At 45.2% G+C, this 18,772-nt stretch overlaps 2 protein-coding genes across 7 annotated transcripts in view; one reads left to right on the top strand and one right to left on the bottom strand.

Moving 5' to 3' along the window:
- G3BP2 (G3BP stress granule assembly factor 2) overlaps window positions 1-8,532 on the bottom strand; it is a 37,684-nt gene extending 29,152 nt beyond the window's left edge. Inside the window, exon 1 of one of the 3 annotated variants that reach the window (XR_014518136.1) lies at window positions 8,256-8,460. The gene's annotated coding sequence lies outside the window, so the exon portion shown is untranslated. Of the gene's footprint in view, window positions 1-8,255 lie in introns of all 3 variants that reach the window. The other 2 variants (XM_083469979.1, XM_083469980.1) reach the window with 2 other exon arrangements.
- A 2,537-nt stretch (window positions 8,533-11,069) lies between these two features.
- Window positions 11,070-18,772, top strand: part of USO1 (USO1 vesicle transport factor) — a 57,458-nt gene continuing 49,755 nt past the window's right edge. For 2 of the 4 annotated variants that reach the window (XM_083469555.1, XM_083469553.1), the window contains exons 1-4: window positions 11,121-11,356; window positions 16,830-16,916; window positions 17,292-17,356; window positions 18,098-18,177. In XM_083469555.1, coding sequence (XP_083325681.1) covers window positions 11,291-11,356; window positions 16,830-16,916; window positions 17,292-17,356; window positions 18,098-18,177 — 298 coding nt within the window. In that variant the 5' untranslated portion in view covers window positions 11,121-11,290. Of the gene's footprint in view, window positions 11,357-16,829; window positions 16,917-17,291; window positions 17,357-18,097; window positions 18,178-18,772 lie in introns of all 4 variants that reach the window. The other 2 variants (XM_083469554.1, XM_083469556.1) reach the window with 2 other exon arrangements.

Genomic DNA, 18,772 nt, shown 5'->3' with positions numbered 1-18,772 from the left:
ATCAAACATTTAAAACTTCCCTGAACATGGCTGCCTTCAAATGTCTTCTAAAAATTAGATAGTTGTTTATTTCCTTGACATCTGATGGGAGGGAATTCCACAGGGCAGGTGCCACTACCAAGAAGGCCCTCTGCCTGGTTCCCTGTAACTTGGCTTCTCGCAGTGAGGGAACCACCAGAAAGCCCCTGAATTATGGGGGTGGAGAAGCTCCATCAGGTATACAGGGCCAAAGCCTTTTAGGGCTTTACAAGCATGTAGATATGCATGATTCAGTAGAGATTATATACTCTGGCTTCCAAAAAGCTTTTGATAAAGTACCTCACCAAAGTCTTCTGAGTAAATTTAGCAGTCATGGAAGAAATAACAGAGATTCATTAATTTGCTAAAGAACAGGAAGCAAAGAATTGAAATAACATAAAATTATTTCAATGATGGGAAGTACAATGCATCATTATATAAGATACTGATGCTATTTAATTTGTTCATAAATGATCTGGAGACAAAGAGTGAACACTAAAATGGCCAAGTCTGCAAAGAACAGCAAATTATTCAGGTTGCCGACTAATAGAAGCTGGAAAATCTCTCCCAACTGCATGAATAGTCAATGAAACTTAGGTTCAATGCAAGTTAAGTGAAAACTGATACACGTTGGAGGGGAAAATCCTGTATACTGATGAGATCTGAACATGTGGTGACTAAACAAAAAAAATGTATATTACGACCACAGTGGATACAGCTCTGTGAAAATCATTAACTAAGAGCATGGTGGTAATGGAAAAGGAAAATACCGTGCTCGGAATTATTACAAAAGGAATTTAAAATGAAGCAGTTGCTATCATATCACATTTATATAAATAAACCTATAATGCACTTGCATCTGGAATACTATCTACAATTTCAGTTGCTCCATCACAAAAAGATGATATAGAGTTGGAAAAGATGTAAAAAAGCGCAGCCAGGAAGATGACAGGGTTGAAGCACCCTACTAAGGAATGCTCAAGTATTGGGGACTTTTCAGTTTATCAAAGAGATGGCTAAGGGTGCAAGCCTATATTTATGCTGGCTGGAGAGCTTTAGGGTTTGATGTTAAGAAGAAGAGAAGAAGAGTTTGGATTTGATATCCCGCCTTTCACTCCCTTTAAGGAGTCTCAAAGTGGCTAACATTCTCCTTTCCCTTCCTCCCCCACAACAAACACTCTGTGTGGTGAGTGGGGCTGAGAGACTTCAGAGAAGTGTGACTAGCCCAAGGTCACCCAGCAGCTGCATGTGGAGGAGCGGAGGCACGAACCCAGTTCCCCAGATTACGAGACTACCGCTCTTAACCACTACACCACACTGGCTCCCTGAACCAACGTACTACCCAAGCCAAACCACTGTTGACTCCACCACCCCATGAAACTAGTCAATTGTTGTTGTTGGCATCTGTCTGTCTCAAGAGACAATGAAATGCACCTCCGGGGGTGAAGTCAAACCGCTGCTCTATCTTCTCGACCCCCACTGTGTCTCCCTTTAATCTTATTTTTTCCAGGCTAAACATACCCAGCTACTTCTGTCCAGCATCTATTTCCAGACTGACCATTCTAGCTAGTCATCCCCCTCTGGACACACACCAGTTTGTCAGTGTCTTCCTTAAATTTGGTATGTCATGTAACATAATTAATACAACTGAAATCAAATTGAATAGATACAATACTCTGGAATAAGGTGACCATAGGTAGCACACTTATTTGTTTTTTCAGCATGATAAAAGTTCATTTGTTAACATTTGCAGCGCCTTCATCCCTCCTCTGCCACAGAAGGAAAGTATGCGCTATTGAACTGTTAAACCTTAAATTATTTACAAATATTCCAATAAAAATAATTTTCAAGTGAAGTTTTGAATCTGCTTGAATACAACGTTTCAAACTACATTTGGAGCACCTGGGGGGGGGGGGCAAATTTCCATTCTAATACTTTCGGATATTGGAAAACCTTCGGAGATGTTCATAATTAATTAATTAATTAATTAATACAGCACACATGTAATAAACAAAAATAAAAAGTAAGTCAAACAAATGCGCTAAATCAGAACTCAAATGCCTTAGGGCAACATAAATTTTCCAGTCCAAAATTTTCTGGAAAACCTGTACCACTGGGATTCACCTTGCTGGTGGGAGCTACGCAAGGACAGTAGCTCAGTGGTAGAACATCTACCGGTCCTGAAAGACCTCCACTGGCTCGTTTCCAAGCACAATTCAAAGTGTTGGTGCTGACCTTGAAAGCCCTAAACAGCCTCGGCCCTGTATACCTGAAGAAGCATCTCCACCCCCATCATTCAGCCCGGACACTGAGGTCCAGCTCTGAGGGCCTTCTGGTGGTTCCCTCGCTGCAAGAAGTGAGGTTACAGGGAACCAGGCAGAGGGCCTTCTCGGTAGTGGCGCCCGCCCTGTGGAACACCCTCCCAGCAGATGTCAAGGCAATAAAAAACTATTTTACTTTTAAAAGACAGCTGAAGGTGGCCCTGTTTAGGGAAGTTTTTAATGTCTGACGCTGTATTGTTTTTGATATTTGGTTGGAAGCCACCCAGAGTGGCTGGGGAGACCCAGTCAGAGGGGCGGGGTATAAATAATAAATTATTATTATAACATCTAGGTCCCAAGTTCAATACCTGGCAATTCCAGGTAGCACGGTGAGTGTGGTGGAGAGGCTCCTTCCTAAACACAGGAGAGCTCCTGCCAATTGGTGGAGACAGAAGGTGAATCAACGAGCTGGCTCAGTATAGCACAGTACCGTATGTTCCTAAAGTGAAAGAGCACTTTCCACAATAAGCTTATCCTCTAAATAGCATTATGGGTACCTCTAAATATTATATGGGAAGTACAATGCAACGGGAACTGTTGCTCTGTTACCCCAGCAAGGGAGGAAAGGACAAGGCACCCCACAAAACGAAGCAAGGGATAGGAAGTAACATGCTTACCCAACAACACCTTTTTGGTTAAACTTTTTGCATTACAAAGCCTTCCTCTCCCAAAGCTAGTAATGATGTCTCCATGCAAATCTAAGTACACACACTTAGTGGGGTGGGGGGTGGGGTAGTGACACAGCCTCAGGTGCAGGTAAGCTTTGTGTTGCCGCTACTGCTAGGTAAAGGTAAAGGGACCCCTGACCATTAAGGTCCAGTCGTGACCGACTCTGGGGATGCGGCGCTCATCTCGCTTTATTGGCTGAGGGAGCCGGCGTACAGCTTCCAGGTCATGTGGCCAGCATGGCTAAGCAGCTTCTGGCGAACCAGAGCAGCACACGGAAACGCCGTTTACCTTCCCGCCGGAGCGGTACCTATTTATCTACTTGCACTTTGACGTGCTTTCGAACTGCTAGGTTGGCAGGATCAGGGACCGAAGAACGGGAGCTCACCCCGTCGCAGGGATTCGAACCGCCGACCTTCTGATTGGCAAGTCCTAGGCTCTGTGGTTTAACCCACAGCGCCACCTGTGTCCCTTATGCCGCTACTGCTAGTGCCAGCCAAACAATCATTATTCCTTTTGCCTTCCAGGACCCTTTCCCACCAGTGTTAGAAACTGGGATAGAAAAGCTAGGAGCCAAATGGCTCGTGGGACCTGGGCTGTGGGTGCCAAAACAGAATGTCTAGTTGCCATTAGGGATGGGTCCAGCAACGCTTATTATTTTGATAAGCATGAACTAATATGCAATTCACATAAGTGACACATTGTTAATATCCCATTTTAAAAAGAAATACATGTTTAATTTGGTGTTTACAATAAAATATTGGTACTAGACTTCAGTTTTCAAAACACTCTACTCTACATTATTAAACTTAATGCACTGTCTATTCTTAACATATACTTTGAGGCTTCAAAGCACATACATTTCAGTAATCCTTGAGTGTCAGCCAGGTGAAAAAAAATGGAACCCAGACCTTTTGCGGTGCTCGCAAATGGAGTATCTTTAGGCGCGAAATGCGCTCTGGTGCCCTGCTAATTTCGAACCCTGCTTTCCATGCCTGCTGAGTCTTATTCACAGGCGCTCGTGTCAGGATAGAATTATGAAGAGAAAGGGGCTCAAAGATTTCTTTTCCACCAGGTCTTGGTGTAGTTTATTCCTTCTTTGGCCATCTGAATTCCAGGTAAGGGGGTTGAGACCCCTAACAGTTGAAAAGCCTCCTGGTTACTTCTGATGTGATGAATTATGCAGTGGGCATGTGAAGGAATGAGTAAGTCTGTTGTTAGGGGAAAGAATTGGGGACATGTCTTTCCTCAAGACATAGAGAGGAAATAAACAGCAGTACCAGGCAATAATGCATACGAACATGTGGAATAGTGTGGCTAGGTTATATGGCAGGGACTGAGTGCTGCAAAAGCAAACTGGGTCACGTGGGAGTCATACAATTGACTGATGTGGTATTTCCTCTGAATGGCTCAAGACTCTGCATTCACCAAGGCATCTTAGGTATACAAAGTCCTTCCAGAATTTTCTAGTGGGAAATGGCAGTCAAGGTTTGAACTTGGGACCACTTGTGTGTGAAACCTGGGGTTCCTGGTGCAACCCTCTAGGTCTTTGCTGGGTCAGGATGCTGTGCCCCATATTATGCCCTCCTGCTGTACCCGAGTGGTTGGAAAACTGTTTGGGGAGAGTGAAGGTTGGATTGCAATTTTGCCTGCTTCTCCCTCCCCACTTATCTTTTGGCATGACCACTTGTTGTCTGACATGCAAAAGAGAATTTGGCCCCAATTCAAACACATGGGGATTTGTGCCTAATTCACCTATTTCCTGCCACCACGCCCTATAGGAAGAGCTAACAAGAGGCTCTGCACAATTGCAGCTTCACCCTGTTAATGGGTTTGCAGCCTAGCCTGGCCCTTTATAGACTGCTAAGTAAAAGGGACGCGGGTGGCGCTGTGGGTAAAACCACAGTGCCTAGGACTTGCCGATCGTATGGTCGGCAGTTCGAATCCCCGCGGCGGGGTGAGCTCCCGTCTTTCGGTCCCAGCTCCTGCCCACCTAGCAGTTCGAAAGCATCCTTAAAAGTGCAAGTAGATAAATAGGTACCGCTTTATAGTGGAAGGTAAACGGCGTTCCATGTGCGCTGGTGCAGGCTCGCCAGAGCAGCTTCGTCACGCTGGCCACGTGACCCGGAAGTGTCTGCGGACGGCGCCGGCTCCCGGCCTCTAGAGTGAGATGAGCGCACAACCCTAGAGTCTGACAAGACTGGCCCGTACGGGCAGGGGTACCTTTACCTTTACAGTGGTGCCTCGCAAGACGAAATTAATCCGTTCCACGAGTCTCTTTGTCTTGCGAAGCGCGGCTATTAGTGGCTTAGCGGCTATTAATGGCTTAGCGGCTTTAAGAAAAAGGAAACAAACTCGCAAGATGTTTCGTCTTGCGAAGCAAGCCCATAGGGAAATTTGTCTTGCGAAGTGACTCAAAAAACGCAAAACCCTTTCGTCTAGCGAGTTTTTCGTCTTGCGAGGCATTCATCTTGCGGGGCACCACTGTACCTTTTTAAGTAAAAGTAGCCCACACTCTCCACTTCATCTCTGTGGGTTTTCCATTAGCATTTGGTTAGCTACAATGGAAAACAGGATGAGGAACTACATGGATCTTTTAGCATGCATACATGCAGTAAAGCTGCTGTTTTTCTCTGAATGGAAGGAAGATCTATTTTTGTCTCTAGGGTATTTGCATATGAATGCATTGGAGTAAACATTAAGGTGGCTAGGCTAGTGTTCAGAACTATGATAATACATCTTAAGGGAAATCTATTTTTTTATTATCCTTTTAACCAAACAGAGCTTTGTTTTCAAATCAGGTCTAGGACCAGCTATAATGCACAGTAAATAAGTACATCTGTCAAAAGGTAAAAGAAAAGGTTAAAGCAATTTGTTATAGTGGGGTTGACAAACTCAGCAATCCTTGATGCGTCAGTAGGGACAAGACAGGTTCACAGCACCCATTTTCACATGTGAAATGGAAGCTGATGTAGCATAGTAGCTAAGTGTTATTGAACAGGAAATCCCCACTTAAGATCTTAGCCACCGTAAGTCACTTTCACTCTTGTAAGATCTTAAGAGGAGTCAGCTGCAACAGGCCAATGCCTTATCTAGTCCAGCACCCTGTTCTCACAGCAGCTGACCAGATACCGATTATGAGAAATCCACAGGCAGAATTCAAGCACAATAAATTTTCCCCCCTCCTGAGGCTTCCAGCAGTAACTGGTATTCAGAAGCATGACAGCCTGCAACTGCAGAGGCAGTGAATATCCATCATAGTTAGTGGCCTTTGATAGCCCTCTTCTCCACAAATTTGACTAAATCCTCTTTGAAAGCCATCTAGGTTGGGTGAACACTATGGGAGTGAAAATAAAAAAATTCCTTCCAGTAGCACCTTAAAGACCAACTAAGTTAGTTCTTGGTATGAGCTTTCGTGTGCATGCACACTTCTTCAGATACACTGAAACAGAAGTTGCCAGATCCTTCTATATAGTGAGAAGTCAGAAGGGTGGTGGGAATGGGAGATTGGCAGATAGCTGAGATGAGCCTGTTGACGACTCTTAACGACTGCAATAGGTCTTACAGGAAAAGGCAAGGGGTGAGAAGGTAAGAAGTGTGCATGCACACGAAAGCTCATACCAAGAACTAACTTAGTTGGTCTTTAAGGTGCTACTGGAAGGAATTTTTTTATTTTGACTATGGCAGACCAACACGGCTACCTATCTGTCTATGGGAGTGAGTCTGTCATAGCCTAACCATGCACTGTGTGAAGAAGTACTTTCCTTTCCCATCCTGAAGCAGGGGTTGGACTAGATGACGCTCAGGGTCTCTTCCAACCCAACCATTATATGATTCCTAACACTCATATTACCTGGAGTCCCACACTCTTCTAGCACTGCCACCCCTACCTTACAGGGCTGTTTTTGCCAGGAAGCATGTTACTCTGGTGTGCTGGGAACTTGAAAGGTGCCACATGAGCACTAAGTATTTGGGAGTTGTCACTGAGCCCGCAGTGAAGGAAGCTGTGTATGTGTGCACATACAGGGACACACATAACTGTACATGCACACATTAGAGAGAGAAAGAGAGTGACTGAGAGAGAGACGTGCACACTCACAATCTTACTCTTTCAAAGGCGGGCTTGTGTACCATAGAATCACAGAACCGAATAGTCGGAAGGGGCCTCAGCACGCGTTTCCCTCCCCCCCCCCAGTCTGAACCCTGCTTAGCATTGCAAACGGGCTAGCGGTTTCGTGGCTGCAGATGTTGCCGCAAGCTGTGTGGGCACCTAAAAGAGGACTTATTGCACATTATTATTATTATTATTATTATTATTATTATTATTATTATTACCGCCACTACACAGAGAGAGAGAGAGAGAGAGAGAGAGAAAGAGAGTGAGTGAGAGACGTGCACACTCACAATCTTCCTCTTTCAAAGGCGGGCTTGTGTACCATAGAATCACAGAACCGAATAGTCGGAAGGGGCCTCCGGGGGGTCATCTAGCCCACCCCCCGCCATGCAGGGAACCTCAGCACGCGTTTCCCTCCCCCCCCCCCCACAGTCTGAACCCTGCTTAGCATTGCAAACGGGCTAGCGGTTTCGTGGCTGCAGATGCTGCTGCAAGCTGCGTGGGTGCCTAAAAGAGGACTTATTGCACGTTATTATTATTATTATTATTACTGCCACTACACACACAGAGAGAGAAAGAGTGTGAGTGAGTGAGAGACGTGCACACTCACAATCTTACTCTTTCAAAGGCGGGCTTGTGTACCATAGAATCACAGAACCGAATAGTCGGAAGGGGGCCTTCGGGGGGTCATCTAGCCCACCCCCCGCCATGCAGGGAACCTCAGCACGCGTTTCCCTCCCCCTCCCACCCAGTCTGAACCCTGCTTAGCATTGCAAACGGGCTAGCGGTTTCGTGGCTGCAAGCTGCGTGGGCGCCTAAAAGAGGACTTATTGCACGTTATTATTATTATTACCACCACTACCTGGCACCTCCCCGGCCCATTTATCCCCTCAGGGCGAGGCCGGAGGGAAGAAGGTCGCGCAGCCAGTCGGCCCCGCACCCCTCTGGGCGCCCGGGGAAGGGGCCTGCGGGGCTGTTGACAGCCGCCGCTCCTCCTCCTCCTGCTCCTCCCGCTCTCTTTCTCTGAGGAGAAGCTGCCCCGCTGCCCCCCTTCCCACACACCCCCTTCACGGGGGAAGGCGGGAGGGAGGCCGGCCGGCCTTCCCCGCCCGGCCCGGCCCTCTCCCCCCCGTTACCTAGGCGCTCTTCTTTCTCCGTCTCAGGGTCCGGGGTTCGCTTCCCGGCCGAGGGCGCGGGGGGGGAGGAGCGACTGGGGCAGCGCGTCCGTCTCTCTCTTTCTCCCTCCCTCCCTCACAAGCACGGATTCGGGGCGGAACCGGATGTCTCGTCCGCTCTCGCTCTAATAAGGAGGAGCGGGCGGGCGAGCGAGGGGGGGGTTGGGGAGGAGGAGGAAGGTGGCGCGCGCGCAGCCTCCGGAGGGCGGCCCGGACGTGGGCGGGGTCAGAGGCCGCCGGAGCGGAAGGCGCACGCGCGTGCGCACGCGCACTCGGGTTTTGTTCTTTTTTTGTTTTGTTAGGGCCAATGGTAGCTTTTTTTCTAATTTAGGCCGGAAGTAGCGGCTTCATCTCTATGGTTTCCGCCCCCCCCCCGCTTCCTCCCAATGGCGTTTCCCAGGTTAAAGGGCGCTGTTTACAGCGCCGTCGCGGGACGAGTGACGAAAGGGCGCGCCGAGTGACGACATTCTAAATTTAATTCTAAATTAATTTAAATTTGAATTAATTGAATTAATTTAAATTTAATTCTGAATTATATACCGGAAACGCGGGAGATTACAAGGGGTCAATATATATATATACACATATATACATATACATATATGCTTTCGTAGATTTTCACGGGTACAGGAATGCAGGTTTTGGTGTCTTCGGGTGTCTTCCCGTGTAAGAGTTGGGGTGTCTAGGCGACGTTTCGACGAGGTCTCACTCGTCATCTTCAGGCTGGTGCTTTCGGCTTCTTGTTACTGGAACAGAGCTCTGTTCCAGTAACAAGAAGCCGAAAGCACCAGCCTGAAGATGACGAGTGAGACCTCGTCGAAACGTCGCCTAGACACCCCAACTCTTACACGGGAAGACACCCGAAGACACCAAAACCTGCATATACATATACATATATATATATATATATATATATATATATATATATGGATGTATCGTGCCATATTGGAAGCAAAAAAACTTGTCTTGAGAATTGGAAGAGCCGCAAAAAGATCCCGTTGAGCACATGGATTGACAATATGGACAGACTAGTCACCTACGAACGAATTGCGTATCGACACAAATTAAGAATGGATAAATATGAAGAAATCTGGAAGGAATACTTAAAGTGATAAGGCGGACAGGGGTGGGAAGTAGGGGGAGGAGAGGCGGGGGAATATTGTTTAAAAGGTGTAGTTATAGGTATATCAGTACTCAAATCTGAATTGTTAAATTGTGTTATTAGTGTTATTGTGGTTTTTTTTGTATATGGTTTTTGTTGTTGTTTGTATTGAAAAAATGATTATTATTTTTTTTAAAAAAAAGACATTCTTTCTTTCAAGAAAAGGAAAGCGTTTCCGTATCGACCACACTTCTCACCCCTGTCAGAGCCGGTCTGGAACCTGGGTGGAATCTAACAAGCGTGTTAAAAACGTTGTGAAAATGCTTTTTTAAAAAAATCGTTTTGAAAAAGGCATTGAATTTGCCATAGCTCACAGTCGCCGTCTAGTGCCACAAATTGTATATGGCACTGTACAACACATTCAAAACGCTTCATTTGCAGCTGTATAGCTGAGTCCCTGGGCCCCACATTGGCTGCGGTGTTTAGAAACATCATCATCATCGGTATTGTTTTTTATTTTATAGCTACATGCCACTCTTCAGCCCTATACCCTCCCGCCCCCCTGCACACAGTTAAAAATACCATTGTTGTTGTTTAGTCGTGTACGACTCTTCGTGACCCCATGGACCAAAGCACGCCAGGCACTCCTGTCTTCCACTGACTCCCGCAGTTTGGTCAAACTCATGCTGGTAGCTTTGAGAACACTGTCCAACCATCTTGTCCTCTGTCGTCCCCTTCTCCTTGTGCCCTCCATCTTTCCCAACATCAGGGTCTTTTCCAGGGAGTCTTCTCTTCTCATGAGGTGGCCAAAGTACTGGAGCCTCAGCTTCACGATCTGTCCTTCCCGTTAGCACTCAGGGCTGATTTCTTTCAGAATGGGGTTTGATCTTCTTGCAGTCCATGGGACTCTCAAGAGTCTCCTCCAGCACCAGAATTCAAAAGAACCAATTCTTCAGTGATCAGCCTTCTTTATGGTCCATCTCTCACTTCCATACATCACTACTGGGAAAAGCATGGCTTTAACTATACGGACCTTTGTTGGCTACCAGCATGAGTTTGACCAAACTGCGGGAGACAGTGGAAGACAGGAGTGCCTGGCGTGCTTTGGTCCATGGGGTCATGAAGAGTCGGACACGACTAAACAACTAAACAACAACAAGATGTTCATCAGCCCAATAAAGAAATAAAATAATAATACCATCGCCATATATCAAGCCTGCATACTGCCCTTCCCCCGAGAATCACTGTTATTAAAAACCACATTGAAAAGCATAGCGACAAACAGGCTGCATACACGCAAGGCCAAAACGCGCGTGTTACACGTAACGTGTGAATCAGCCCCAATGACGTGATGGGCGGTGAGGAAGGGCGAGGCAGTGGAAGACAGGAGTGCCTGGCGTGCTCTGGCCCATGGGGTCACCAAGAGTCGGACACGACTAAACAACTAAACAACAACAACGTTGCAGTTTTAAACGCTTTTAATGGAATGAAATAATAACTAAAGCCAAGCCATGCCTTCTGCATGAGGAGGGCTGGCCCAAATCAAAGCCTGCGCTGAAAAAACACAAAACAATAAGACGCTTTCGATTTCCCCTCCATGGGCGGGTTTCAACTCCTAACCTCGGGGGAGAGAAGTCTACAGAAGCCGGAAGTTGAGGCGGTGTGTCCCTCTACCAGTTTCCTCTCTCTAGGGTGACTACCTTTGTGCCCTGCACCGGAAGTTCAGGCGGGGTGTCTCTCCGGCGTCTCTCTCCGTAGGATGGCTACCTTTGTGCCACGTCTTGGCGCAGGCGCACTGGCGGCGCTGCTGGCTGCTGACGGGAGCTGACGCGGCCCGAGGAGAGGAGCCGCGGCCTAGCGAGCCTGGCGAGGCGGGGAAGGCCGGCCGGGGAAGATGAACTTCTTGCGGGGCGTCATGGGCGGCCAGAGCTCCGGGCCCCAGCCCTCCGGAGCCGACACGGTGAGTCCTCCGCTGGGGAAGTTCGCTTAGGTCCCCCCCCGGCGGCGACCCGGGTCGCCCTTCCCCGGCGAAGTCCCTCCCTTGGGGCGCCCGGTTGCCTGACGGCCGGCTCCCTGTTCCACTCGCCCATCACGTCATCGGGTCTGATTCACACGTTACGTGTAACACGCGTGTTTTGGCCTTGCGTGTACACAGCCTGTTCGTCGCTATGCTTTTCAATGTGGTTTTTAATAACACTGATTCTCGGGGGAAGGGCGGTATGAAGGCTTGATATATGGCGATGGTATTATTATTTTATTTCTATATTGGGCCGATGAACATCTTGTTGTTGTTTAGTTGTTTAGTCGTTTAGTCGTGTCCGACTCTTCGTGACCCCCTGGACCAGAGCACGCCAGGCACTCCTGTCTTCCACTGCCTCCCGCAGTTTGGTCAAACACATTTATTAGCTTCGAGAACACTGTCCAACCATCTCGTCCTCTGTCCTTGTGCCCTCCATCTTTCCCAACATCAGGGTCTTTTCCAGGGAGTCTTCTCTTCTCATGAGGTGGCCAAAGTACTGGAGCCTCAGCTTTAGGATCTGTCCTTCCAGTGAGCACTCAGGGCTGATTTCCTTCAGAATGGATAGGTTTGATCTTCTTGCAGTCCATGGGACTCTCAAGAGTCTCCTCCAGCACCGTAATTCAAAAGCATCCATTCTTCGGAGATCAGCCTTCTTTATGGTCCAGCTCTCACTTCCGTACATCACTAATGGGAAAACCATAGCTTTAACTATACAGACCTTACATCCTTTCAAAGGTGTTGGGGGCGTGGTTATTAGTTTGTTCTTTTTCATGTGTTCTGTGCTTTTATGCTGTGAGCCAGCCTGCGATCTTCGGGTGGAAGGCAGTATGCAAATTAAATAAATAATACCACTTTGCCATTTACCAACCACTGTTTGACCTCATCTGCTTTTTCAAACTTGCTGTCATGCCCATTTATTTGTTGTGAAGGACCATATTTGTCTTCCGTATAGTGCTACTTTACCAGGCCTTTCCATTTAAGTTTTGGTAGGTACATCTTTGCTAGCTCTACGCTACAGTTTGCTAAAATGCTTTCTACATTTGTGTGATCATATATTACCCAAAACACTTGTTACCACTCTTTCCTGTCTCCTTTGTCCCCGGTAGTGACATAACTTGAATACAAAATAATTTACCAGACTGACTTCTTGTACATTGTTGTGTAACTTGTGTGGGGGAGTTTGGATTTATGTCACACTATAAATGAGGGTTTAGTAACCTGTGATTTTGCATATGATGCACACCCAGCACACTTCATATGGTCATATGGACATCAAATATGATACCAATAACTCCCCAAGAAGTAGTACAATCGAAAAATTGGGGGGGTGTCTATAAAAAGGTCCACAACTTTCAGATTTTCCTTAAAAAAAGCTGAACAATTAAAAGCTCAACAACTTTTGGGTGTCCTGGTTTTTACTTTTTGAAATATGGCAACCCTCTTGTTGGATGATTTATGAAAAATTTCTGATTCCCAGTTGTTTAACAACAGTGTAGTTTCCATACTTGCAAAGGAGGCAAAGTCATTACAAGTAGGGCCACAGATTTTTTTGTCTCACCCTTAGCATCTTAGCTTGTTCAGTTCTTCACCATGTTTCAGACCAGGTGAGTATTTCTCAACTGCAGGAATCTCCTTTCCATTCAGAGCTATATGAAAGTTATCTCAGTGCAGAGGCTGCAATAAAAGATGGTGTTTTGTGGCCTTTGATCGAAGGAGAAACAACTCCCTGCATTTTCTGAGCGTTCCCAGTATGTATCACTTTGTTTCTTAGATATGCTGCCAGGAAAGTAGCCACTGCTTTGCTGTGCTGAAAAACTTTTACGTGCATCTTCATGTTGAGTACTAAACAAAAACCTATTGTCTGCAATTATTTATTTATTTTATAAGATATTTATTAAGATTTTCAAAATATTACAAAATAAAAATAGAAAAAAGAAAAATACAAAATAAAAATAATTAAAAACAACTCAATCTTTCCATTACTTATTTTTCATTAGCTTGTTTCCCGGACCTCCTCACGCCTCCCTTTTTTGTATTCCAATTCAGTTTGTTGGTTCAGCAAATCCTTCCCCTCTTTGTTTATCCTAATCTTTAATCTTAAAATATTGTAACATTAAATCTTTGTCCATTAGTAATCCATTTTTCATATTCCCTTATAGTATTGCAGCTAAAAACCACTTAGTTTCTATCCAACATCATTCTAACATTCATTAATTTTACAATATTTCTGTAAATAATCTTTAAATTTCTTCCAATCTTCTTCCACCAACTCTTCTCCCTGGTCTCGGCTTCTGCCAGTCATTTCCGCCAGTTCCATATAGTCAATCACCTTCACCTGCCATTCTTCCAGAGTGGGTAGATCTTGTGTCTTCCAATACTTTGCAATGAGTATTCTTGCTGCTGTTGTGGCATACATAAAAAAAGTTCTATCCTTCTTTGGCACCAATTGGCCGACAATGCCCAGGAGAAAGGCCTCTGGTTTCTTCAAGAAAGTATATTTAAATACTTTTTTCAATTCATTATAGATCATCTCCCAGAAAGCCTTAATCCTTGGGCATGTCCACCAAAGGTGGAAGAATGTACCTTCCGTTTCTTTACATTTCCAACATTTGTTATCGGGCAAATGATAGATTTTTGCAAGCTTGACTGGGGTCATGTACCACCTGTATACCATTTTCATAATATTCTCTCTTAAGGCATTACATGCCGTAAACTTCATACCTGTGGTCCACAACTGTTCCCAGTCAGCCATCATTATATTATGTCCAACATCTTGTGCCCATTTAATCATAACAGATTTCACCGTTTCATCCTGAGTATTCCATTTCAACAGCAAGTTGTACATCCTTGACAAAATCTTAGTTTTGGGTTCTAACAGTTCTGTTTCTAATTTTGATTTTTCCACCTGGAAACCAATTTTCTTGTCCGAATTATATGCCTCCATTATCTGATAATAATGAAGCCAATCTCGCACTTTATTTTTTAGTTTCTCAAAACTCTGCAATTTCAGTCTATCTCCCTCTTGTTCCAGAATTTCCCAATATTTCGGCCAATTGGCCTCCATATTGAGTTTTTTCTGTGCTTTGGCTTCCATCAGTGACAGCCACCTTGGGGTTTTGTTTTCCAATAAATCCTTATATTTTATCCAAACATTAAACAATGCTTTCCTGACAATATGATTCTTAAATGCTTTATGTGCTTTGACCTTATCATACCACAGATATGCATGCCCCTATTGTCTGCAATTAATAGTGTGTGGGTGTAGGTCTTAACTTGTTTCACTGAAAAATCAACTATTTGAGACACAAAAGACACATTATGTAGAGCTCCATTTGCTTTCCCCTGTTTTCTTTTAAAAAGCTATTTGAGTAGTGATAGGCTGCAAGTCTGAGAGAAGGATGCATCAAGAGAGCTTATTTTAATCATCTTTCCCCCACCAGTTGCTTATCAGTTTATAACCCCCCCCCCAAAAAAAGCAGCTTTGTTCACCTGTGTCAGGAAAACATATGGGTATCCTGTAGCGCTCCTCCCCACTGTTGAGCTGAAACAGGACTAAGTGTTAATCGTCTTTGCTTCCTCATTTATCTTTGAAGATTTGCAGCATGCCCAGATTGATTCTGCTTTGTATTTTAAAACAATATGGAAATATGAGACTTCATGTCAAGCCTAAAATGCTGCAGTATGCTATTATAAGGAAGAGGAGAACTTTGTGATGGATATTAGAGTGTAGCAAAACGTTTGGGCCATAGCTCAGTGATAGAGCACCTTGTATGCAGAAGGTCCCATATTGAATCCCATATTGAATCCCAGGTAGGGAGATCTGCTGTCAGTCACTGTGGACCAGTGTTCTTCAGCCTTGGGTCTACAGCTGTGTCATCTCCAGAAAACTTACCTAATGCTCAGGGAAGATGACCGCTGAATGGTGTTTACGTTGGTATGTACTGTGTACATGCACACATATACAGATACATACATACACACACAGGGATGCGGGTGGCGCTGTGGTCTAAACCACTGAGCCTAGGCTTGCTGATCGGAAGGTCAGCGGTTTGAATCCCTGTGATGGGGTGAGCTCCCGTTGCTCGGTCCCTGTTCCTGCCCACCTTGCAGTTTGAAAGCACACCAGTGCAAGTAGATAAATAGGTATCGCTCCGGCAGGAAGGTAAACGGCGTTTCTGTGCGCTGCTCTGGTTCTCCAGAAGCGGCTTAGTCATGCTGGCCACGTGATCCGGAAGGTGTCTGCGGACAAATGCCAGCTCCCTCGGCCTATAGAGCGAGGTGAGTGCACAAACCCCAGAGTCATCCGCGACTGGACCTAACAGTCAGGGGTACCTTTACATACACACACACGGGCATAACTTGGGTGAGCAAGCTATATTATTAATAAGCATAACAGGAAAACACCTGAGGGAGTGAAAATACTTTGTAGAAATATATGCTTCTAATATCTTTAAAATGAAAAACTTGTAGTCTTCCTTGGTTCTTGAGCTGCACCATCTTTTGATTGAATAGATGTTGAATAGTTGATGCTTTAACAAAACAAGTGAGTCTTGGCACGTGCAAGTTCAAAATTCATTATTTAAAAATTTTATTTGGATGTGGGGTAAAGGTACCCCTGACCGTTAGGTCCAGTCGTGGACGATTCTGGGGTTGCGCGCTCATCTCGCTCTATAGGCCGAGGGAGCCGGCGTTTGTCCGCAGACAGCTTCCGGGTCATGTGGTCAGAATGACTAAGCCGCTTCTGGCGAACCAGAGCAGCGCACGGAAATGCCGTTTACCTTCCCGCCGGAGCAGTACCTATTTATTATCTACTTGCACATTGACGTGCTTTCGAACTGCTAGGTTGGCAGGATCTGGGACCCAACAACAGGAGCGAACCCCATCACGGGGATTCGAACCGCAAACCTTCTGATTGGCAAGCCCTAGGCTTGGTTTAGACCACAGCGCCACCCGCGTCCCATGGATGTGGGTTAAGCATTCCTAACTATAATTCTAGGTTTGCCCCTTTTTTCCGGAGTCTACTGGTAGTATTCAGCTAAGTTTTGCTCAGAGTTGACCCTCTGAAATTAATGGGTCCAACTTAGCCATGGTCATGCATTCAGTACTGCTTAGTTAAATGCCACCCTGTGGTGGGGGGGAAGGATTGCAGCACAGTGGTAGGGCAGATGTTATGGATACAGAAAGTTCCAGGAGTCAGACTTTGGCATCTCGAGGAAAGGCTGAGAAGGACTCGTGCCTAAAACTGACCACGGTCTGACCTTGATACTTGCTTTTGCATGAGGCTGATGGAACAGTTTGAGCTTCAACTCGGGCAAAGTTTCAGCGGTGGAACAGCTCAAAGATGAAGTGAGGAGAAGATATTTACAAACAAGAGAGAACTTTCTGAAATACTTCAATTTTATTTCTCTTCTAGATTCAGAAATTATGTGATAGAGTAGCATCTTCAACCTTACTTGATGATCGCAGGGATGCTGTACGTGCACTAAAATCTCTTTCAAAGGTATGTATGTTTTGCCCCTTACATTACATTTTAATTGTGTATGACACCACTGTGTGGTGTAGTGGTTAAGAGTGGTAGTCTCGTAATCTGGGGAACTGGGTTCGCTTCCCCGCTCCTCCACATGCAGCTGCTGGGTGATCTTGGGCTAGTCACACTTCTCTGAAGTCTCTCAGCCCCACGCAGCTCACAGAGTGTTTGTTGTGGGGGAGGAAGGGAAAGGAGAATGTTAGCCGCTTTGAGGCTCCTTCAGGTAGTGATAAAGCGGGATAGCAAATCCAAACTCTTCTTCTTCTTCTTCACCTAATAGTACTTGGTGGCAATTTGAGAGTTCTGTAATTTTCTTTTAGTTGTTACTTCTGTTCTTCAATTTCACAGAAATATCGCCTGGAAGTGGGGGTTCAAGCTATGCCTCATCTTATCCATGTTCTCCAGACAGATCGGTAAGCCTCTTATGGAAACTCTAAAAGTATGCAAGCAAGTCTTCTGCATTAGTCACTTTTTCTGTTGTGTAGCATGAGCTGCAGTTGAATTCAAATTAATGTGAAAACGATGAAATTGCACGGTTTCTTTTAAATAAGAAAGCAATTACCAAAATCCAAAACATCAATTTGTTTTCAGTTAACCTCAGCAAGTCCAAAAAGCTTTTAAAAATGTCAGTTTTGTATTTGGAAAGATTAAGAGCAATAATAGCCAATAAGACCGGGGTAGGCAACCTAAGGCCTGGGGGCCGGATGCGGCCCAATCGCCTTCTCAATTCGGCCAGTGGACGGTCCGGGAATCAGCGTGTTTTCACATGAGTAGAATGTGTCCTTTTATTTTAAATGCATCTCTGGGTTATTTGTGGAGCCTGCCTGGTGTTTTTACATGAGCAGAATGTGTGCTTTTATTTAAAATGCACAGGAATTAGTTCATTATTTCTTTTCAAAATATAGTCTGGCCCACCACATGGTCTGAGGGACGGTGGACCAGCCCACAGCTGAAAAAGGTTGCTGACCCCTGAATAAGACAGTCACAGCCCCATAAGAGATACCATATTTGGGTCTTTGCAGCCTTACATCAATGCTACAGCCTTTTATTTTGCTGCTGCTAATTAGGCCACTTTTACTATTTGTGTGGATGATTTTTATTTTTTGGAATGTTGGTGCTTTTCATTCAGTGAGAGATTGTGCTTGTATTCACAGTTCAGATTCCGAAATAATTGGCTATGCTTTGGATACGCTCTACAATATCATTTCGAATGATTTGGAAGAGGAAGAACAAGGTATACACTTGCTTTTTTTATATTAGCTTCTTAACAACTAGATGAATAAGCATGCCCCATTTTTTGGTTACCTAGGGCTCAGTAAGCTTGTCAGAACACATATGCCCACTTTCTGAATACTTGAAGTAACCAGGACAATGAATGCTCTTTCCATCCGTATGGTAAAACCAGCAGCTGGTTGGTTGCAGCTGTTGGATTTGTAGCAACACTCTGTGGAGCACAGTAAAGTTACTGATCTTCAGACAGAACGACACAGATTTAGCTGACCCGATCATTTCAGAAGTCAGTGAAGGACATTCCTCAAAAGGAAATGAGAGCCCTTCATAGGTTACACAAATAGGAGGAAGACAGAAGGAAACAAGTGACTTAAACCACAGGAGGTTATTTGCTTGTAATTGTGGAGTAGAGTTTGCAGATCTCTCCCAAGGTCATATTCCTGAGATCCAAATGATGGCTCGTTATGAATGAGATTATGAGTTTCTCCACTAAAGAAGTGGGAAAACAGGAGTTGCAAATGCTACTGCTTCCTCTCACAGTTTGCTAAGATCTAGGGATTGCATTAACATGTGACATGGCCAAATGTGGACACCTATTC

The sequence above is a fragment of the Podarcis liolepis genome (genome assembly GCF_965112155.1).
Source record: "Podarcis liolepis genome assembly, chromosome: 13".
NCBI lineage: Eukaryota > Metazoa > Chordata > Lepidosauria > Squamata > Lacertidae > Podarcis > Podarcis liolepis.
The sequence above is the reverse complement of the archived record's forward strand: the minus strand, read 5'-3'. Positions and strand labels throughout refer to the sequence as shown.